The 23,868-nt window shown below is 38.4% G+C and overlaps 2 protein-coding genes across 8 annotated transcripts in view; one reads left to right on the top strand and one right to left on the bottom strand.

Annotated features, from left to right (window-relative positions):
• Positions 1–15,686, bottom strand: part of SPATA1 (spermatogenesis associated 1) — a 55,266-nt gene extending 39,580 nt beyond the window's left edge. For 4 of the 7 annotated variants that reach the window (XM_045801906.2, XM_045801905.2, XM_087866057.1 and 1 more), the window contains exon 1: positions 15,510–15,686. In XM_045801906.2, coding sequence (XP_045657862.2) covers positions 15,510–15,686 — 177 coding nt within the window. Of the gene's footprint in view, positions 1–2,596; positions 2,765–15,509 lie in introns of all 7 variants that reach the window. The other 3 variants (XM_045801909.2, XM_087866059.1, XM_087866058.1) reach the window with 1 other exon arrangement.
• Positions 15,687–15,792: 106 nt separating this feature from the next.
• On the top strand, positions 15,793–23,697 carry GNG5 (G protein subunit gamma 5). The gene is made up of 3 exons (XM_045801912.2): positions 15,793–15,925; positions 19,578–19,722; positions 23,467–23,697. The coding sequence occupies exons 1-2, from the start codon at positions 15,845–15,847 to the stop codon at positions 19,701–19,703; spliced, it is 207 nt and encodes a 68-aa protein (XP_045657868.1). The 5' UTR covers positions 15,793–15,844; the 3' UTR covers positions 19,704–19,722; positions 23,467–23,697.
• The last annotated feature ends 171 nt before the right edge of the window (positions 23,698–23,868 follow it).

Below are 23,868 nucleotides of genomic sequence, written 5' to 3'. Positions count from 1 at the left end.
AAGACCTGCTCCTGCTACTATTGGAAGTCCAGTCCTGCAAAATGCATGGGTCAGCAGATTTGGTGTTGGCAGGGTTTGCACCAGTCTTCTGGGGGAGGAACGTGCAGCACCAGGACTGAGGCAAGTGGGACTGCAAAGGGCTGATCTGCCAAAGCACGAGAGGGCAGGGCTTGGTGCAAGCTAGTAACAAGTTTTGGCACCACACTGGTTCCTATAAGTGGCCACTGTCTATTCTGAGGGTTGGGGGAGGGAAATGGCACCTGCCAGCTCCTTTGTTCCTGGAGGGATCTCCTGGTGATCCCTGTACCTCTGGGCTATGCTCTGAGATGAGCAAATCACTCTCCTTCCCTGACCATAAGGAGCTCACAAAACAGCCCATGCAGTTTTCCAAACTCCACTTCCTACTGCCCTCTGTCCTCTCCGAGAGTAGAGCCTGCTGATTTTTAAAATTCCAGGCTTTAAGTCACACTGATTGTTAGAACTCAAGAAATCCAGCTCTTCTCATTTACAAAGGCAAGTATTACAGGGATTCATCCTCCCTGTTCGTGGGCTCCCTGGTGTGAAGCTCCATTTTCCGTCCATACCACTGGTTCTCTGCCCACTGAAGATGGACATGGTCTGTTTTGCTTTCAGACCATGTCTTTGTCCTTCCTAACTCCTTTGGTGTGGCTTCTTCCCTGCATTTAGTTGAAGAGTTTGTTCTGCCAGTCTTTTTCATGTCATTTTCTGGGTTATTTACACTGACATGAATGTTATTTAGTTGTATCCATGGAATGAGGTGAGCTTGGGGTCCTCCTATTCCACCATCTTCCCAGCCAACCTCATTCTACAAGCATTTCTGAAATGAAGTCCTCTATCTCTTGTAAACAGTTAACTGTATAGCCTTCAACTGATGTAAATTAGTCACCTAGTGGCAAGAATACTTTATAAATGGTGCCCTGTATTTCATATTGCTTCACATTAGGACACATACAATGTCCTACTTGCAAATTTTGCTATATTCAGTAACTATTAAAGGGATAATAGATTAGGTTGTAAGGGACAAGAAAATGGAACCTGTTATGAGGCTATCTGAATAATTAAAGTAAGAGATGATGGTGGCTCACTCCAATGTACTAGCAGTAGAGATGATGGGAAGTGGTCAGATTTTTTATATAATTTGAAGCTAAAGTCAGAGTACATTGGAAATGAAGTTTGAGAAAGAAGTACACCTCCAAGGCATTTGGCCTTAGATACTCAAAGGATGGATTTGCCATCACCTGAAATGGAGAAAATCAAATAGAACATGTATAGGGGAGGTGGAAAAGATCCATAATTCAGTTTAAGACATGCTAATTTTGAGATGTCTACTGGCCATCCAAGTGGGGATGTCAAGTAGGCAGCTAAAAATACATATCTGCAGTCTGGGAAAGAAGACTAGATTGGGGATATAAATTTGGGGATCCTTAGCAGAAAGTTGGTATTTAAAGCTATTATACTGATTGAGGTCATCAAAGAATGAGTGCAGATACAGAAGAAAAAAAAGAGCTGGCCCCTGAAATTCTCCAATATTAGGAGATCAAGAAGAAGAAATACCAGCAAAGAAGACTGAAAATGAACACCAAGGAAAGTAGAAGGAAAACCAAGATATGTGTATTCTAAAAGTCAAGTGAAGGAATTACATCAAAGAAGAGTGATCAACAATGTCAATTGTTTTGCACAGATAGATCAGAATATGTGGGATAAAAATTAAAGAACAGGGGCGCCTGGGTGGCACAGTGGTTAAGCGTCTGCTTTCGGCTCAGGGCGTGATCCCGGCGTTCTGGGATCGAGCCCCACATCAGGCTCTTCCGCTATGAGCCTGCTTCTTCCTCTCGCACTCCCCCTGCTTGTGTTCCCCCTCTCGCTGGTTGTCTCTCACTGTCAAATAAATAAATAAAATCTTTAAAAAAAAAAATTAAAGAACATATTTAGTAATGTAGAAGTGAATTTAACAAGAGCAATTTTGGTGCAGTAGTGGAATGAAAGGATTACAGCTGGTTTAAAGAGAAAATGGAGAAGGTACTGAGATGAATGAAATAGTTGTCTAGAACAATAGAAAAGTAAGTGAGTGAGTGGAAGATAGTCTGATTGCCGCCCAGCAAAAGGTTCTAGTTTGGATTCATGGTCATGACTTTAAAATGAGAACAGTCTTCATGTTGGTATACTTTTTTCCCAACCACGTTCCATTGTAGTTATAGGTATAGCAGAGGTGAAGAATTCAATAAACCAGGGTTTTTGTTTTGCCAAGCAGTATGATGAAATGAGAGAGAGGCAAAGAGTCAAAAGTATGAGCAAGAGAGTAATCAAGACTGTTCTATGGTATTTAAGCTATGAAGGGCATCACAAGGTGAAGAATTAAAAAAAAAGTGATAGGATCAATGCCCTGGGGGTTCCAGTACAACTAGCTAGAGAGGAAAGAACTATAATAAAATAACTATAATCAGACAATGAGATAGATACACAGTGGAGTTAATATCTAAGACTTTATATAATCCATATTTTTTCTTTCTCAGAACTCTTCAAAAGCAATGTTAAGCAAGTCTTTCTTATATTTTAGCTTAAAAGATTTTCTTACCTCTGAGGAGGAAGGTCGGCTTGGACTGAGGGACATATTCACCAGTGTCTGAATGGGGTAATTATCAGTTGGAATTTTGTGGGGTTTTTATCTTTCTTCATTTAAGTAGTATTTATAAAGGTCGAAACAGATTTTTGACTTAGATAGCATTCCACTCATTTCTGGTCTCTGATTCATTCGAAAAGTGAAAAGAAAAACACAAAAGGCTTTAAAATAGACCAAAAATGAAAACTTAGGAATGTATACTCTCTAATTATAGTAATTAAAAAAGACATATTACTAGTAAGTAGAACTGGTAATGCAATGAAATGAACATATATCCTATACAACTAAATAGAGTGCTAAGTTATATTATGATAGACTTGTGATCAGGGCATATTTTACTATTCTAAACAATTCATTTTCTCAAGTTTGAAAATTAAAGTTAAATATATATGGTATTTTACATAGAACTATGTTTCTGGAAGTGGAAAGACTAAATTTATACAAATGGCTACAGAATGATGAAAACCATTTTACCACATGTATTTCTTCCTAGGCTTGGATACCTCAATAATAAATGTGAACGATTATTCCAGATGAAAATGCCAGTCTTTAAGTATTTTAAGCTATGTTTGTGTGTTGTTTCCTTTATTTTTCTCTGAGGATTTAGAACAGGTTACAAAAATACACAGTAGGGGCGCCTGGGTAGCGCAGTTGTTGGGCGTCTGCCTTAGGCTCAGGGCGTGATCCCGGCATTCCGGAATCGAGTCCCACATTGGGCTCCTCTGCTGGGAGCCTGCTTCTTCCTCTCCCACTCCCCCTGCTGTGTTCCCTCTCTCGCTGGCTGTCTCTCTGTCACATAAATAAATAAAATCTTAAAAAAAAAATACACAGTAAAATTTAAATTATATAAATATATAATAAAAAAATAAGGTAGCTGAATTACTATAAAAAAGAATTATCAAAGTTGGACAATCTTTAAGGATGAAAAAAGATACCAATACCAGAAGTCTTCCCAAGATTCCAAAGCATTGCTTCATCTTGATTTATATTAAATTAGTGAGTAAATCAAATAAAAAGTAAAATTTCTGTGATTTGGTACTGATTACAGCTTTATGAAATCATACCAGAGATCACTATTTGTTTTAATGGTATCAAAATTTGAAAATTATATCCTGAGACAAAACATCTTTTATTTTTATTTATTTTTAAATTTTTTTTGAGAGACATAGTATGCACAGATGGGGAAGGACAGGGAGAGAAGGAGAGAGAGAATCTTAAGTAGGCTACACCACTCAGCACGGAGCCTGACATGGGGCTCAACCTCACAACCCTGAAGTCATGATCTGAGCCAAAAGTAAGAGTCAGACACTTAACTGACTGAGCCACCCAGGCACCCCATACATCTCTTAAACAAGTTAGTTTCATATATTGCTTCCTATGTAAATTTCTTACCGTAATTAAAACTTAAAATGTGATTTATCATTTTAACCACCTTAAACACTATTTAAATTACATCAGTATTTTTTTAAAAAAACATTTAGATATTTCCATAACTATCCAAAGGCTCTTTCTGCCATTGTACAACTATTAGCCTATATTATGAACCTAAACAAAACACAACTCAGATACATACATGGTAACATTCTTATTACATAAGAATTAGTTGCAATAACCTTTAAGAACTACAGTATACAGGCATGCAAATTGGTACTGGTGTGAAAATTGGGAGGCTGGGATTGTTAATTTCTGCAGATACATTAAAAATTTGACATTTTCATTTACAACAAATTTTTAACTAAGCAAACTTAAGACATCAACCAAGCCCTGCTTTAATACTGTTCTCAGGTAAACTGCCCCACTACATTATCCCTTCTAAAGGGAAAAAAGCAGCCACGTTTTGATTTACAACTCCCATTGTCATTTATGACTGGATCAATGCTGAAGACCAGGCCCTAGCTGGCCAGAAACAAAATGGCATAGCATCAAAAGATGAGCCCTTAGGAATTAGAACTGGGAGACGAACTCAGGATTCAATATCTCAAAAACAGATTATCATAGTCAATTATGGTTTTGAGAAGGAGTAAGTGCTAGTAGATATATCACTTATCTGCCAACTTTGATCTGATCTATACTTTAGAGAACCACCTATTATGCTTTATCACCATGTTTTCAAAATGATTTTGGCAGTGAGTAGCAGAACTGGAAAACTGAGCTTAAAAATTTCTGATACTCAATGACCTGGTGCTAAGAACCCTGGGAACTGCCAGTCCATGCCTACTTCAGCACTAGCCACCCCACTGGGTGGCCTTGATGCAGAGAGCTACAAAATTCCCAGTTTGTATCTCACTCCAGCTACAGGCAGCCAGCCAAAGCCACTAGGCACATGCAGTCTACACAGGGAAGGTTCCTACACAACACCGTTCCTTTAAGGCTGGGTGAGGTTGCTGTTTCACCTAATTCATAAAAACAAACACAGAAATTGAAATAAAATGAGGAGACAGAAGAATATGGTCTAAATGAAAGGAATATTTGTCTAAATGAAGACAAAACCAGAAAAAGAACTAAATGAAATGAAGATAAGCAATCTATCTATTTGATAAAGAGTTCAAGGTAACGGTCATAAAGATGCTCACCAGACCACAGAGACGAGTGGCTAAACCCAATGAGAGTTTCAAGAAAGAGATAGAGATATAAGGAAAAAACCAACCACAGTTGAAGAATACAATAAATGAAATGAAAAATATACTAGACAGAAACAAAAGCAGATTAAGGGATGCAGAAGAACGGATCAGTAATTGGGAAGACACTGGAGGACCAGAAATGAAACATACCCAAACTGAACAGCAAAATAGAAAAGAATTTTTAAAAATGAGGAAATCTTAAGGGAACTCTGAGACAGTATCAGACATACTAACATTTCCATTGTAGAAGTCCCAGAAGGAGAAGAAAAATAGAAAGGGGCAGAAAACTTATTTGAATAATCAATAGCTGAAAACTTCCTCAACCTGGGTGAGGAAACAGACATCTAGGTGCAGGAAGCACAGAGAGAACCCCAAATAAGATAAACACAAAAAGGTCCACACCAAGCCTCATAATAGCTAAAATGTCAAAAAACTAAAGATTAAGAGAGAATTTCAAAAGTAACCAGAGAAAAACAACTAGTTACACACATGGAAACCCCATAAGGCTATCTAACACCTGATTTTTTAGCAGAAACTTTGCAGGCCAGAAGACAATGGCATGATATAGTCAAAGTACTGAAAGGGAAAAAAACTACAACCAAGAATACTGTACCTAGCAAGGTTATCATTCACAACTGAAGGAAAGATAGAGTCTCCTAGACAAACAAAAGTTAAAGGAGTTCATCACCACCAACCTGGCCTTACAAGAAAAGTGAAAGTGACTTTTTAATATGGAACAGGCCAGAACTAGAAGAAAATTATGAAAGGAAATCATTTCACTGGTAAAAGCAAACATATAGTAAACGTAGTTGATCATTCACTTACAAAGCTAGTATGAAGGTTAAACAACAAAAGTAGTAAAACTAATTATATCTAAAAAAGTAGTTAAGAAATTCACAAAATAAAAAGATCTAAAATATGATATCATATACATAAAATGTGAAAGGGTAAAGAGTAAAAATATAATGCTTTTAGAATTTATTCAAACTTAAGCAGCCATCAATTTGTTATAGATAATCCTATATTTAGGATGATAACCATAAACCAAAAACCTGTAACAGATACCCAGATATAAAGACAAAGGGTAACATTAAAGAAAGTCATCAATCATAAGGGAAGAGAGCAAAAAAGAAGAAAGGAATAGAGAGGAACAATAGAGACAACCAGAAAACAACAAAATTGCAGTAAGTATATACCTATTAATAATTACTTTAAATGTAAATGGGCTAAATGCTCCAAACCAAAGACACAGGGTGACTAAATGGATTTAAAAAAAAATAAAAAAAGAAAGAAAAAGAAAAAGACCTATCTATATGCTGCCTACAGGAAACTCACTTCAGACCTGAAGATATAAACAGATTAAAAAGTAAAGGAATAGAAAAAGTTATTCATGTACATTCTCGATGGGGAAAAATTGAGAGCCTTTCCTTTAAGATCAGGAACACAACAAGAATGCCCACTCTCACCATTATTGTGCAACATAGTACTAGAAGTCCTAGCAACAACAATCAGATAACAAAAAAGAATAAAAGGTATTCAAACTGGCAAAGAAGAAGTCAAACTCTCTCTCTTTGCAGATGACATGATACTTTATGTGGAAAACCCAAAAGACTCCAACCCCAAATTACTAGAACTCATACAACAATTCAGTAACGTGGCAAGATATAAAATCAATGCACAGAAATCAGTTGCATTTCTACACACTAACAATGAGACTGAAGAAAAAGAAATTAGGGAATTGATTCCATTTATAATAGCACCAAAAACCATAAGATATCTCAGAAAAAAATTAACCAGAGAGGTAAAGGATCTATACTCTAGACACTACAGAACACTGATGAAACACATTGAAGAAGACACAAAAAGATGGAAAAACATTCCATGCTCATGAATTGGAAGAATAAACATTGTTAAAATGTCTATGTTACCCAGAGTTATCTACACTTTCAATGCTACCCCGATCAAAATTCCAATGACATTCTTCAAAGTGCTAGAACAAACAATCCTAAAATTTGTATAGAACCAGAAAAGACCCCAAATTGCCAAGGAAATGTTGAAAAAGAAAAACAAAGCTGGGGGCATCACGTTGCCTGATTTCAAGCTATACTACAAAGCTGTGATCACCAAGACAGCATGGTACTGGCACAAAAACAGACATATAGACCAATGGAACAGAATAGAGACTCCAGAAATGGACCCTCAACTCTATGGTCAACTAATCTTTGAGAAAGCAGTAAAAAACATCCAGTGGAAAAAAGACAGTCTCTTCAATAAATGGTGCTGGGAAAATTGGACAGCTATATACAGAAGAATGACTCTTGACCACTCTCTCACACCATACACAAAGATAAATTCCAAATGGATGAAAGACCTCAATGTGAGACAGGAATCCATCAAAATCATAGAGGAGAATACAGGCTGCACTCTCTTTGACATTGGCCACAGCAAATTCTTTCATGACACGTCTCCAAAGGCAAGGGAAACAAAAGCAAAAATGAACTTTTGGGACTTCATCAAGATAAAAAGCTTCTACACAGCAAAGGAAACAGTCAACAAAACAAAGAGGCAACCCACGGAATGGGAGAAGAGATGTGTAAACGACACTGCAGATAAAAGGCTGGTATCCAAGATCTATAAAGAACTTCTCAAACTCAGTACCCAAGAAACAAATAATCAAATTAAAAAAATGGGGAGAAGATGTGAACACTTTTCCAATGAAGACATATGAATGGCTAACAGACACATGAAAAAATGTTCAACACCATTAGTCATCAGGGAAATTCAAATAAAAAACCACACTGAGATACCGTAACCTTACACCGGTCAGAATGGCAAAAATTGACAAGGCAAGAAATAACAAATGTTGGAGAGGATGTGGAGAAAAGGGGACCCTCTTATACTGCTGGTGGGAATGCAGGCTGATACAGCCACTTTGGAAAACAGTGTGGAGGTTCCTTAAAAATTAAAAATAGAGCTACCCTATGACCCAGCAATTGCACTACTGGGTATTTACCCCAAAGATACAGATGTAGTAAAAAGAAGGGCCATATGTACCCTAGTGTTCATAGCAGCATTGTCCACAATAGCCAAACTGTGGAAGGAGCCAAGATGCCCTTCAACAGACGAATGGATAAAGAAGATGTGGTCCATATATACAATGGAATATTACTCAGCCATCAGAAAGAATGATTACCCAACATTTGCATCAACATGGACGGGACTGGAAGAGCTTATGCTAAGTGAAATAAGTCAAGCAGAGAAAGACAACTATCATATGGTTTCACTCATTTGTGGAAAATAAGGAATAGCAGGGAGATCTGTTAGGAGAGGAAGGGGAATATGAAGGGGGGGTAAACAGAGGGGGAAATGAACCACGAGAGACTATGGACTCCAGGAAACAAACTGAGGGTTTTAGAGGGGTGGGGGTGGGGGCATGGGCTAGCCCAGTGAAGGGTATTAAGGAGGGCATGTACTGCATGGAGCACTGGGTGTTATATGCAAACAATGAATCATGGAACTCTACATCAAAAATTAATGATGTACTGTATGGTGACTAACATAATAATAATAAAAAAAGATATTCATGTAAATGGAAATTTAAAAAAAAAAAAGGAACTCGGGTAGCAATACTTATATCAGACAAAATAGACTTTAAACAAAGATTGTAGCAAGAGATAAAGAAGAGCATTATATAATGATAAAGTGATCAATCCAAGAAAAAGATATAACAACTGTAAATATTTGTGTACCTAATATAGGAGCACCTAAATACATAAAACAAATATGAACAGACATGAAGGGAGAAATTGACAGTAAAACGATTAATAGTAGGGGACTTTAACATCACACTTACATCAATGGACAGATCATCCAGACAGAAAATCAACAAGGAAACTGGCTTTGAATGACATTATACCAGATGAACTTAGATATACAGAACACTCCAACCAAAAACAACAGAATATACATTCTTTTCAAGTGCACATGGAACATTCTCTAGGACTGGTCATGTTAGGCCACAAAACAAGTTTCAATAAATTTAAGAAGACTGAAATAAAGTCAAGCATCTTTTCTGATCACAACAGTATGAAACTAGAAATCAATTACAAAAAAAAATTAAAAAACTGGAAAAATACAATCATGTGGAGATTTGAAAATATGTTACTAAACAACCAGTAAGTCAATAAAGAAATCAAATAGGAAATCAAAAAACCAGGAGACAAATGAAAATGGAAACACAATGGCTCAAAATCTTTGGGATTCATCAAAAGCAGTTCTAAGAGGGAAGTTTATAGTGATACAGGACTACCACAAGAAATAAGAAAAATCTCAAATAAACAATTTAATCTTATACCTAAAGGAACTAGGGAAGAAAGGAAATCAAATCAGAGTGGAATTAAGTGAAATAGAGGCAAAAAAAAAAAATCAGTGAAACTAAGAGTGGGTCTTTGAAAAGATAAATAAAATTAATAAACCATTAGCTAGATTCATCAAGAAAAGAAGGATTTAATAATATCAGAAATGAAAGAAAAGTAATAAGCTTTATCACAGAAATACAAAGGATTATAAAAGACTACTATGAGAAATTATATGCCAACAAATTGGACAACCTAGGAGAAATAAATTCATAGGGACATACAATATGCCAAGACTGGATTAAAAAGAAAGAAAAAATCTGAACAGACTGATGACTAGTAACAAAATTCAATCAGTAATCAAAAAGGTCCTAACAAACAAAAGTCAGGACACCAGGTGGATTCACAGGTGAATTTATCAAACATTTAAAAAAGAGTTAATACCCACTCTTCTCAAACTTTTCCAAAAAACAGAAGAGGAAGGAAAACTTCCAAATTCATTCTACCAGGCCAGCATTACCCTGATACTAAAACCAAAGACAATACAAAATAGAGAAAATCACAGTCCTATATCGCTGATACAAATAGATGCAAAAATCTTCTATAAGATGTTAGCGAATGAATTTCCACATTAAAAAAAAATCATTTGCCATGATCAAGTAGGATTTATTCTAGGGACACAAGAGTGGTCCAATATTCACAAATCAATCAACATAATAGTCACATTAATGAGAAAGTATAAAAACCATATGATCATTTTGATAGATGCAGAAAAAGCATTTGAGAAAGTACAACACCCATTCATGATAAAAATTCTCAATGTGATAGGTTTAGAGAGAACAACCTCAACATAATAAGGCCATATATGAAAAAGGCACAGCTAACATCATACTCAATGGTGAAAAACGGAGAGCTTTTCCTCTAAGCTCAGTAACAAGACAAAGATGCCCACTTTCATTGCTTTTATTCAACATAGTACTGGAAGTCCAGTCTGTAGCAATCAGACAAGAAAAAGAAATAAAATGCACCCAAATTGGTAAGGAAGAACTTAAACTGTCACTATATATACAGATGACATGATTATATATATTATACATAAAAAACCTTAAAGACTCCACTAAAAAACTGCTAGAACTGATAAATGAATTCCGTAAAGGTACAGGATACAAAATTAATAAACAGAAATCTGTTGTGTTCCTATACACTAATAATGAAGTAGCAGAAAGAGAATTTAACAGTTCCATTCACAATTGCACCAAAAAGAATAAAATACCTAGAAATAAGGTTAACCAGGAGGTGAAAGACCTATACTCTGTAAACTATATAACAATGATGAAAGACATTGAAGACAACACAAAGGGAAAGATATTGCATGCTCATGGAAGATTAAAATGTCCATACTACCCACCCAAAGTAATCTACAAATTCAGTGCATTCCCTATTAAAACACCAACAGCATTTTTCACAAAACTAGAACAAATAATACTAACATTTGTTTGGAACCACTAAAGACCTGAAATAGCCAAAGCAATCTTGAGAGAAAAGAACAAAGCTGGAGCTATCACAACCCCAGATTTCCAGATACACTGCAAAGCTGTAGTAATCAAAACAGTATGTTACTGACAGAAAAAGAGACTCATAGATCAATGAAACAGAACAGAGAGCACAGAAATAAAGCCATGCTTACATGGTCAATTAATCAACAAAGGAGGCAAGAATATACAATGGGGAAAAAGATAGTTTCTTCAACAAATGGTGCTGGGAAAATGGGGCAGTTACAAGAAAAAAAAAAAAAGAAAAGAAACTGGACCACTGTCTCAACCCATACACAAAAATAAACTCAAAATGGATTAAAGACCTAAATATGAGACCTGAAGAAAACATAGGCAGTAATCTCTCTGACATCAGCCTTAGCAACGTTTTTCTAGATATGTCTCCTCAAGCAAGGAAAATAAAAGAAAAAATAAACTATTAGGACTACATCAAAATAAAAACTTTTGCACACTGTAGGAAACCATCAACAAAATGAAAAGACAACCTACTAATGACAAATGTGGTAAGAGGTTAATATGCAAAATACATGAAGAACTTATACAATCTACACCAAAATCACAAATAATCCACTAAAAAACGGGCAGAGGAGCTGAACAGACATTTTTCCAAAGAAGGCATATAAATGGCAACAGACTCATGAAAAGATGCTCAACATCACTAATCATCAGGGAAATGCAAATCAAAACCACAATGAAATATCACTTTACACATCTAAGAATGATTAGAATCAAAAAGACAAGAAACAACAGCTGCTGGTGAGGTTGTGGAGAAAAAGAATCCCCCACGCGCTGTTGGTGGTAATGCAAGTTGGTGCTGTCACTGTGGAAAACACTATGCAGGTTCTTCAAAAATTAAAAATAGAAACACCGTATGATCCAGTAATTCCACTACTAGGTATTTACCCAAAGAAAGCAAAAACATTGATTCAAAAAACATATGCACCCCTATGTTTACTGCAGTATTTATAATAACCAAGATATGGAAGCAACCCAAGAGTCCACTGATAGATGAATGAAGAAGATGTGGTGCATATACACACAATGGAATATAACTCAGCCATAAAGAATGAGATCTTGCCCTTTGCAACAACATGGATGGAACTAGAGGGTATTATGCTAAGTGAAATAAGTCAGACACAGAAAGACAAACACCATATGATTTCACTTACATGTGGAATCTAAAAAACAAATGAATGAACAAAAAATCAGATGCTTAAATACAAAGAACTGATGGTTGCCAGAGGACCATAAGGAGATGAGTGAAATAAAGGGGATTAAAAAGTACAAACTTGGGGCGCCTGGGGGCACAGTGGTTAAGCGTCTGCCTTCGGCTCAGGGCGTGATCCCGGTGTTATGGGATCGAGCCCCACATCAGGCTACTCTGCTATGAGCCTGCTTCTTCCTCTCCCACTCCCCCTGCTTGTGTTCCCTCTCTCGCTGGCTGTCTCTATCTCTGTCGAATAAATAAATAAAATCTAAAAAAAAAATAATAAAAAGTACAAACTTCCAGTGATAAAATAAGTCATGGAAATAAGAAGTACAGCATGAAAAGTACGGTCAATAATATTGTGGTAACATTGTTTGGTTATAAATGGTGAGTATACTTATTGCGGTGAGCACTGAATAATATAAGAAACTGTTGAATCACTGTTATTCACCTGAAACTAATATTGTATGTTAATTATACTTCAGTAACAAAAAACAATCTGATATAAAAAATGGGAAGAGGAGAGGTGCCTGGGTGGCTCAGTCAGTTAACCGTCTAACTCTTGATTTCAGCTCAGTTCATGATTTCAGGGTCCTGAGATTGAGCCCCGTTGGTCGCTGGACATGAAGTCTGCTTAAGACTCTCTCTCCCTCTGCTTACATTTTCTCTTTCTCAAAATAAATAAATAAAATCTTAAAATGCGCAGAGGACATGAACAGGAATTTTTCCAAAGAAGACACACAGATGGCCAACAGACATATGAAAAGATGCTCAACATCACTACTCATTAGGGAAATCAAAACAAGGAGACACCACTTCACACCTCTCAGAATGGCTAGTCTCAGAAAGACAAGAAATAACAAGTGTTGGCAAGGATGTGGAGAAAAAGGAATTCTCATGCACTGCTGGTGGGAATATAAACTGGTGCAGCCACTGTGGAAAACAGTATGCAGTTTCTTCAAAAATTAAAAATAGAAATACCATAAAAAAATAGAAATACCTACCATCTAGCAATTCTACTACTTGATATTACCCAAACAAAACAAAAACACTAATTTGAAAAGATATATGCACCCCTATGGGTTTTTTTTAAGATTTTATTTATGTGAGAGAGAGCACATGTGAGTGTGTGAGCATGAGGAGGGGGAAGGGCAGAGGAAGGAGGAGAAACGGGCTCCCAGGGAGTCTGATGTAGGGCTCCAACCCAGGACCCTGAGATCCTGACCTGAGCTGAAGGCAGACTGTTAATCAACTGAGCCACCCAGGCGCCCCCTATGTACCCCTATGTTTATTGCAGCATTATTTACAATAGCCAAAGTACGGAAGCCACCCAAATGTCCACCAATAGATAAGTGTATAAAGAATATATAGAATATCAATCATGGAATGGATGGAATCAGATGGAATATTACTCAGTCATGAAAAAGAATGAAGTCTTCCCTTTTCAACATGGATGGACCTAGAGGATGTTATCCTAGGTGAAATAAATCAGAGAATGACAAATGCAATATGATTTCACTTATATGTGAAATCTAAAAAACAAAGGAACAAACAAAACCAGAAATAGACCCATAGTTTTAAAAAACAAACTTTTGGTGGCCAGAGGGAAGCAAGTTGGGAGGATAGGTACAATGGGTGAAGGGGAGTGGGAGGTTCAAGCTTTCATTTACGGACTAAGTCTCCGAGATGAAAGGTACAGCATGGAATATAGTCAATGGTACTGTAATAGCATTGTATGGTGACAGATGATAGCTATACTTGTGAGCACAGCATAATGGATAAAGTTGTCAATTAAAAACAAGATTCTGGGAAGCTTTATTATTTCATTATGAAATGAGGAAACAGGGGCACCTTGATGGCTCAGTTAAGTGTTTGCCTTCAGCTCAGGTCATGATCCCAGGGTTCTGGGATGGAGCCCCACATCCAGCTCCTTGCTCAGCAGGGAGCCTGATTCTCCCTCTTGCTCTGCCTGCTGCTCCCCCTATCTGTGCTCTTTCTCTGTCAAATAAATAAATAAATTGGGGAAAAAATGAGGAAACAGGCTTGGCGAGGTTAAAGGGGCTTGCCTAGGAATACCAAGTGGTAGTGCCAGAATTTACACCTTGGTTTATAACCCTAGTCATTATATCTATCGTATGGCTTAAGTAATATACTAAAGCACATTGTAAAACGATTTTTGTAAAATGATTTAAACTGTTTAGTAAAGAAGTTAGGTTTTATTTGTCAATTAGGGCAAATTATATGTGGATTTTCTCACCATACAAAAAATCTGTAATGTCTTAGTGATGAAATTATTCACGTTTATTGAAAACATCAGTGTATTTGTTCATGTACTTGAATCGTTGAATAGGAAACACTTGTCCTAAGTGTCTGTGGCATAATAAATACTTTTCCATGGGTGAAACACACTTTGGCTGAGCCTGTTTGGCTTAATTAGATCCTACTGTTTCTCTCTCCAGAAACTCCTTTTAAGGTCAATTTCAGGCAGCAGGTAATGAGTTACAACTGAAATGTAGAACTTTCCCGAAACACAAAAATGTTTTATTTTTCAAGGTATAATAAGCGTTAATCCCCCAAATGAAATGGATAACAAGAGGAGATGGGTGTAATTTTCAGCAAGTACCTTGGCTTGTTCACAACCTCTTCGAGAAAACCAAGAGGTAAGAGGCGAAAGAAGCCAAATCTTTAGAAGCGCTTTTCCCTAGCGAACCAGCACCCCTGCTCCGCCCCCCCCCCCCCCCCCCGCCGTCAGTTACAGCAACCTCTGTGCCCTCTTTTGGCCTCAGGGGTCTGATGGCGGGAAGCTGGCTGAGGACTGGCCGCCCGTTGAACAAACTCGAGCCACTTAGACACACGTCTCTAAGGAGACAGGGTAGGGTGTCAGTAACTCGCGCCCGGTACTTCTGGCTCCTACATCCCTCGGCTGCGCCCTTCCGTCAACCTGTGCCACCAATGCCGTCAGGAAAGCTAGAACCTCCTTGTCGCCCCGCCACCACGCCTTTTATAAACTCCCTCAAGCATCTGACTTCCCTCACCGGTCCTCTTCAGGGTTCCCCTCGGGTCTTGGCGGCTAATGACAAATATATATATATATATATATATATATATATATTTTTTTTTTTTTTTTTTTACCTCTTCTAAGTCGGCCTCTCGGGAGAGGAAGAAGATGGGCGTCCAATCGCGCTCGCGTCCCGCAGTTACTCTGCACGCAGACCGCTCCACCCCTTCTCGCTCCCTGCTCCCCCTCCCTCCGCTCCGCTCCCCCCGGGGATGAGGAGCTGGAACTGAGCGCGGAGGAGGAGCGCGCATGCGCGCCGCGGGTGGAGCCGCTGGGCAAAGAACCGGAAACTTAAAGAGACAAAGTTCCGAGCCCCGCCCCCCGCCGCGCTGCCCCACCGTCTGGCCCCGCGGACCCGCGAACCGACGGATCCACGCACGGACGAATCTGCCCCGCTCTTGAGAGCGCCATGTCTGGTTCCTCCAGCGTCGCCGCTATGAAGAAAGTCGTTCAACAACTCCGGCTGGAAGCCGGGCTTAACCGCGTGAAGGTGAGCGGGGGCGGGCGGCCGAGGGGGAGGGGAGGGCGGAGGCGGAGGGTGGGATCCCGCGGCCGGGGTGGCTGGGGCTGGCGGCACTCGCGTCCGGCCCGCTTCCCCTGGGGAGGGCGCGCGCTCGGTGGCGAGGATCCGGGAGCAGCCAACTTTAGAGAAGTAGCGACGCGGGTGGGCGCTGTGGCTTGGGGGGCCGGTTAGTGCGCCCTTCCGCGGCCAGGGCTTTCCAAGGCGGCTGGTCCCGGAGCTGAACAGCGGCTTTCCGCATTCCGGTCGCCCTTCTCTCTCCCTCCCTCCGCAGTGACTCCGTGGCTGGCTTGGGCAACAGCTGCTCCTCCGCGCGCCGTCCGCACCCTTCCAGTCCTTAGCTTACCAGACTCCGCCCTTTCTTTTCACTGGAAAGTTTTATCTGGCTTTTAATTCAGAGCAGAACCACGTCAGAACGTTCCCAAACCCACTCCTTTTAGTACTAGATTGTTACCTCCAGCTCTTCTTATCCATACTTGAAAACGAATTTTTGCAAACGCAAACTTTAGGTTAAAGAATCATGTTTGTTTTCAAAACGTCCCCAGTGTCTACAGTTACTGGTGCCCTGTACAACCTCGTACAAAGGCTGCATTTCATACCTATTTGGCACAGTTTGCTGTGATCTGATCTTGGGAATATCTATCTACTGGTCTGCGTATCTTAGTGATCAGGATGGACAAGTCTTATTTGTTTTGCCGTCTGGTTAACATTGACCTTGGGTATTTACTTTGGGGGAAAAAAACCTTTTGTGTGTGTTGGTAGGATAACCTGACATTCACATGCTATTCCAAGTTTCTCCTGATTTTTAAAATCCTAAATGGATTGCCTTCTTTCTGGCGCAGGTCAGCTTGCAAGTGAAACTCTTCTTGTAATTAAAAAAAGAAACAATATAAATCCTGCACTCCGTTGAAAGAAACAGCCCGTTTCCAAGATGACTTGATTGTGTACCCATCAGGCTAGTCTTTACTTCTCCCTGAAATGTTTTGTGGAGTAAGATAGTCTCCCATTTACCTATTTCCTTAAATAGAAATGTCAGGGACCTAGCTTACTCAGTTGTGGTCACCTCAGGACGGAAGGGAAATTCCCATCACTTTTGGTGTGGGATTCCCCTCTCTTCCTGGCCTTAAGTGCTGTAGACTCCATTGCTGTTTGGAATCCATTTCTCTCATATCCAGATGCTTACCTCATCCCAGTGGTTTATGGTCAGTCTTGGCTGGATTTAACTCTGAAATTTGAAATCATGTTTCTTAACCAACCATCACATTATCATTCAGGTGTGCCTTTACCATAGGTGGAGTGGCTCAGGAAAAAAAGGGGGGGGTGTACGCCCCCCCCCAAAAAAAAGGCTGGTTGAAAGCAGTAAGTCTTCAGTAGGGATACTTAGTCCTCGTCTCAAAACAAAATGAGATGGAAGTCCTCAGACTAAAGTACTCTGAGGGTTTTATCACGAAAACCCCAGCTATTCCAGTAACTCTCCAGAGTGATGCCTGCTCCCGATACTTCAGTTTTTCAGGAGGCTTCTGGTCAGAAGCCTTTAAAGCCACCGTTGGTGATTGGATTTTAGAATTCTCATTTCATCTCCTGCTAGATAGAAGCCATAGCAAGGAAGGGAGAGCATCCCACCTTAGGACTTTAAATGAGCTTTTCTTTAAATCTGTTGTAAAATGTGGTTAGTTTGATTTTATTTTGTGTGCCTGTTTTATCCATGACTCTGCTAGGTGCTTTTTTTGGTGATATTTTATTTTTAAATTAGCACAAGTTTACTGTTAAACATTTGTTTGAGTACAGTCGATAGAAATTTTCACAAATGCTTGACAAACTCTACCATATGTAGGGTGACCATACATTGTATTGCCAACCCAGGACACTTTTGAGAGTGAAAGAGGGCACTAATTATTATGCCAGGATTCTAGGGTTTTAACCTCCTGGATGGTGATTATTACAGTGCTTTAGGGGCTGGCATCTTGTTTGAGTTTTAGAGCCTTTGTCTTAGTTCTCCCCACTGCTTGGAATTCTGATTGGTTTCTCACTGATAGTTTACCTGACTGGTTCTGTCATTGAGATCTCAGTTTAAATGTCACCTCCCCAGAGACACCTTTCCTTAAGGCACAATCTAACCACTCTCTTTTCCAAAGAACTCCTTGTCTGTATTTTCCCCTGAACTGTCACTTCCATAACAAAGACCTGGCTGTTCTTAGGTATTCTCAGTGCCTAGAGTATATTTGGCACATCCCAGTACTTGAGAAGTTTGTGAAAGGGAATTAGTTAAGTTGGAGCCTGCCCCGCTTTCAGCAGAAAGTTAATAGATACTTTATCCTTACTGTTAGTTAATGTGAATGAAACCAAGTTTTAAGATGGTGCAAAATGATACCTTGTGTACCCCCCATTTTAGCTACACCTTCTTTTGGTGGGTAAACAGGGTGGCCATTTTTTGTAGCACTTGGTACCAGGTATTTACATACTACTTTACACAGTTGGTAAATAAACCCATGGAACTCATTATTAACTTTGGACTGTTGTATAAGCCAAACACACAAATAGATTTCAAGACTTGAGATTCATCTCAGGATTATGTATCCTTTTACCAGGTAAATGTCTGGGCTACAGCAGTGATCTGCAGGATTTCTTCTTATTGAGGGTATTTGTGATGCCCTCCCTTTCAAAGGCAAATGCCCAGCTGGACTGGACACCTGCTCTCACTCTCTTTGGGGTAGTTGAAACTGAAAATAAATGATTATTTTTCCCATCTTCCAAGCCTCAAGGCTGAGGATATTGTATTCATTTGGGTCATCTTTTAGTTATTCATGTTCTACATCTGAACCATTCGGTTCTTTATTTTGGTATCCTACATCACCTTATCAGAGTAGATACAAATAGTAGACATTTAAGTGATACTTAATTCCTTAAGTCCTGTTTGAGTGGCATTGCATATATATATATATGAGTATTGTTAAAATCCCATTTAAGCAAATACACTGCTTTTTAAAGGCAGGCTGCTCAGTGAAGTTATTAAAATAATTCGAAGTTTGCTATCAGCCCTTCAGTTGCATGATACTAAGCAGAAAGCTGTCACTGTCCAGTTTCGTATTCTTAAACAGCAGATGGTACATAATACCAAAACAATGAACTGAATGGTTCAGCTTTAGAACATAATGTTCATTCACAGTAGCATTTTTCCAATAATATTGTTTTCAAGACAAAGTAATAGTTGGCTAGAATTTTAACGCCTTTTCTATCAAGTGTACTGCTTTTAATCAAAAAAAATGTTGAGTACCCTGAAGGTGGAATACCTCTGAAGTTTATTTATTAATAAACTAGCAAGATAGGTTTTATTTTGCAGATGTACTGAATCATTTGATGCTTTTAATAAGCAAGCAAAAGAAAACCTACTATAAACAAGTCCTCTGTACATGTGTTTTGAGTATGAGCTCAGTATATATATGACTGTTGACCTTCAGTTGGTGTCTATCTTCCTTTGACTTAGGTTTTTATAGGGGCACCTGGGTGGCTCAAAATCTTTAAAAAAAAAAAGTGTTTATTGCAGGTATTTCAAAGATTTGAGGAAACCTTCATTAAAACATTCTCACCTCTTCCCACTACCCTCTCCTTTTGTCTTATTCAGGTTTCCCAGGCAGCTGCAGATTTGAAACAATTCTGTCTGCAGAATGCCCAACACGACCCCCTGCTAACTGGTGTATCTTCAAGTACGAATCCCTTCAGACCCCAGAAAGTCTGTTCCTTTTTGTAGTAAGATGAATCTTTGGATGGTAAGTTTCCTTAATATTTAGACAGTTTTTTAAAAATCTGCAGTGTTTATGGGGATGACTTTTAAATACTACCAGCTGTTTTTGGATTAAGTCTGTTGTCATTTTTCTAATAGAACCCAGCTGTAGCACAGCATAGCAAAGATTTGGGAGTTGGGAATGCAAGAGAAAATCAAGAGATCGTTGAATTAAATTGACATGGTGTTGACATTTGTAGTGGGGAATAACAGGTTTTATGCTTTATTTCAGTAAAGATAGAACAAGAGAGAAATGAACTGTATGAGTTCATGGTGGCAGGCAGTGGATTTGATTTCAGAAGATTAAGAAACTAAAGAATTTGCTGGTTTAAGGCATGTGTCTGTATATTAATCTGTACCTTCCAGATCAAATGTCAATGTGTGCAAAAATGTATAATGTTAATCCAAGAGAGATGTGACCAGAAAACATGCTGTGGAGAATTTAAAACGTAATCCAAGGGTGCTACCTTTTATAAATACACGGTACTTTAGTCAGAGGGTTTACTCACTAGTACTGACCTATGAGAAGCAACCTTAAACTAATAGTGCTTTAAAAAAAAAAAAAGACTGTGGCACACACCCTTTACAAACATTCTAACTCCTCAAAGTTCAGGAAGCTGCTTCCTAAAATACCATGTTACATAGTTGTGCCCTTCCTCATTAAGCTTTGTAGATTTGGTAGTATCCAGGAAGTCAGCATGTTTCCAGTAAATAAAATGGTTAAATTGGTTAAGATTTTGAAACACCAGAAACCATCTTTGAGTAACAGGTTTTCCATGAGGAAGTAATTCTTTTTAACAGCTTAACATGTTCATTTTGAGTAGTTAATAGTTCTTTGCCTGTAGCAGTATTAATTCTTCATGGCAGTTATTGGAAATTTCATATTTTTATGGCTTATTAGAGATTCTTTTTTAACTTCTGTTCCCGTTGTATAAAGTGGTTTATTTTCCTTTGATATAAAATACTGTTAAGAAGCCTGGCTTCTTATCTGGTTGTTAACAGTTTCATTTCACAAGAGTCTACAGATAGGTGTTTAAATGACTTGCTTAAAGTTATAAATATAGCTAGGATAAGAACCCGGATTTCAAAGTAAAATAATTGCTACTAATCCTGGCAGTATAATAAAACAAGTTTGTAGATATGCTTTGGAACACATTTGTCCAGGAAAAGGACATTTGGATGTAAAAGAATTTCTTCTCAAACTTCAATGTATCTACAAATCACCTTGTTCAGATGCAAATTCTCAATAGATCTGAATTCTAGGGGTGAAGCATTTCTTACAGACTCCCAGGTTATATTGATACTGGTGGTCCTTGGTGGCCCACAGTGAAATCGCCTGGATGCAAAGAATCTACATTTCGGTCTTTATTTTCACATCTTTTAAAAATATAGTTTTTATAATTTAAATTAAGACAGCATAGATAATTTAGCAATAGAGTACAAGAAAAATAGAAATTACCATGATCAGCACACCTAGAAACAATCACTGTTAGATTAGATTTCCTTTTAAGAGGAAGAAATATTTATGGGCTGGCTTACAGAATGAGGATCATAATGTAGTTTTTATTCTGCTTAAAAAAAACAAAACACTTGAATTTTCTTATTTCATTAAATATTCTTTGTAAACGAAATTTTCAATGGTTGTATTATAACTTAAAGTTATCATTAAATATTGAGGTTTCCAAGCCTGAAGCTATACTTCTGTGTATAGTTTACCTGTTTCTTTAAGATAAATTTCTAAAAGTAAAATTAGGGGTGTCTGGGTGGCTCGGTTGGAAGCTTCTGACTCTTGATTTCAGCTCAGGTCACGAGCTCAGGGTTGTGGGAACAAGCCCTGCGTTGGGCAGAGTCTGCTTGTCCCACTCCCTCTACTCTCCTTCCCCCGGCTTAAGCTCTCTCTTGCTCGCTCTCAAATAAAATCTTTAAAAAAATAAATGAAAAGTAAAATTATTCAATAAGGAATGACATTTAAAATTTAATAGCACTTGATAACTAGGAGCAAACTTTCCACCTGGACCTTGAGAATGCTTTTTTTTTTTTAAAGATTCTATTTATTTGACAGAGAGAGAGACAGCAAGAGAGGGAACACAAGCAGGGGGAGTGGGAGAGGAAGAAGCAGGCTCCCAGTGGGGCAGGGAGCCCCATGCGGGGATTGGTCCCCCTACACTGGGACCACGCCCTGAGCTTAAGGCAGATGCTTTTAACACTGAGCCACCCAGGCACCCGAGAATGTTTTTTTTTTTTTTAAGATTTTATTTATTTATTTGACAGAGATAGAGACAGCCAGCGAGAGAGGGAACACAAGCAGGGGGAGTGGGAGAGGAAGAAGCAGGCTCATAGCGGAAGAGCCTGATGTGGGGCTCGATCCCAGAACGCCGGGATCACGCCCTGAGCCGAAGGCAGACGCTTAACCGCTGTACCATGCAGGCGCCCCCTGAGAATGCTTTTTTGTTGAGCTTTTGCTAAACAGCCCTCAACCTATTCCTATTTTCTGCCTTTTCAGTTTTTTAAATTTGCACTGATTCAGATGTTAATTGAGGTTAGACATTTTGTTGTTTCACCACTGATTTTAAGCTTCGTGAACAGTTTTGTTATAAAATACCAGAAATTTTCACAGAGGTATAGAGAACCATGTATCAAAAAGAAATTTTAAAAAGATACACTTTTTCTACCTTTCAGGAATAACTACTGTATTATTTTTGAGATTTGTGTTGATCCATGTAAATTGTTTTAACTGCTGTATAGTATTCAACAATATGTATAAACCCTGGTTTATGTATCTGCTCCTCTATTGAGTTACATTTAGGCTATTTCTAGTTCTTTGCTGTTAAAACAGCACTCCAGTCAATATCCGTGTACATGTTTATGTATAGGTTTATCTCAGTAAATAGAAGTGGGATTGCATCTTCTACCTTAGTAGATACAGCCAAACTGTTCTCATCAATGCTAACTGCCCATTTTCTAGGGGTGTTCAGATTTTTCTGAATTTAAGAGATTTTTATATTAACTTTTTTTTTTAAGATTTTATTTATTTATGTGACAGAGAGACAGCCAGAGAGAGAGGGAACACAGCAGGGGGAGTGGGAGAGGAAGAAGCAGGCTCCCAGCGGAGGAGCCCGATGTGGGACTTGTTCCTGGAATGCCGGGATCACGCCCTGAGCCAAAGGCAGACGCTTAAGGACTGCGCTACCCAGGCGCCCCCTATATTAACTTTTTTTTATTAGGACATAGAGTATCTTTGGGAGTGATCTTGGCAAGTTAATCTTTAAGTCTGTTGTTTATAAACCAGAAGTGATTGTACTTCAGAGTGGTTGTGAAAATTAAGAGGAAGCTACATTTTATATACCACAGAGATCTCCTGTTTCTCAATTTCCCCCCCCCAGAAACCCTGCGATATGTCTGCTTTTTTAAAAAAACAGCCTTAGTTTGGGGCACCTGGGTGGCTCAGTTGTCCTGATCTCATGGGTCCTGAGATCAAGCCCCAAGTCGGTGTCTGCTTGGATATTCTCTCCCATGTTCCACCCCCAACTTGCACACATGCCAGCGCTCACTCTCTCAGATAAATAAATCTTTTAGAAAAATAAAACAGGCTTAGTTTAATTGAAAGCACTTTATAAGCTGACATGCAAATGAATGCCCTTACAGTAATAGAAGATGTATTACTTTGCAGAAAAAACTTTTGTGCTTTGGTACTTTACCCTTCGATTCACTCTTTTATTTTCCATTTCAGGTTTTCTAAACCACTTTTCGTGAACCAGTGAATATTCAAAGGAGAACTAAATTTGAAGCCTGTACAAAAGCTTATCCCTGTAACACGTGCCATACTATATAAACTTCTACTTTTGTCAGTCCTTAACATCTACCTCTCTGAATTTTCATAAATTTCTGTTTCACAAGGGTAATTATTTTATATACACTGGCAGCAGCATATAATAAAATACTTAGTGTATAAGTTTTTTGATTACTGGCATTAAATAGACTATTAATTTATTTTGAATACTTAAGATAAATGACAGTTGCCCATTGTCATTAAGAAGGGGTTAAGTTTTAGTGTTTTTTCCTACCAACTCATCTCACATAATTTTATGCCATACATTTATTTGAAAGACTAGGGAACTAAAGGTAAGTTGCA

The sequence above is a fragment of the Ursus americanus genome, chromosome 12 (assembly GCF_024610735.1).
Source record: "Ursus americanus isolate L20-20 chromosome 12, mUrsAme1.1.p, whole genome shotgun sequence".
In the NCBI taxonomy this organism is placed as follows: Eukaryota; Metazoa; Chordata; class Mammalia; order Carnivora; family Ursidae; genus Ursus; species Ursus americanus.
Note: the sequence above shows the minus strand (reverse complement) of the source record. Positions and strands in the feature narration are given on the sequence as shown.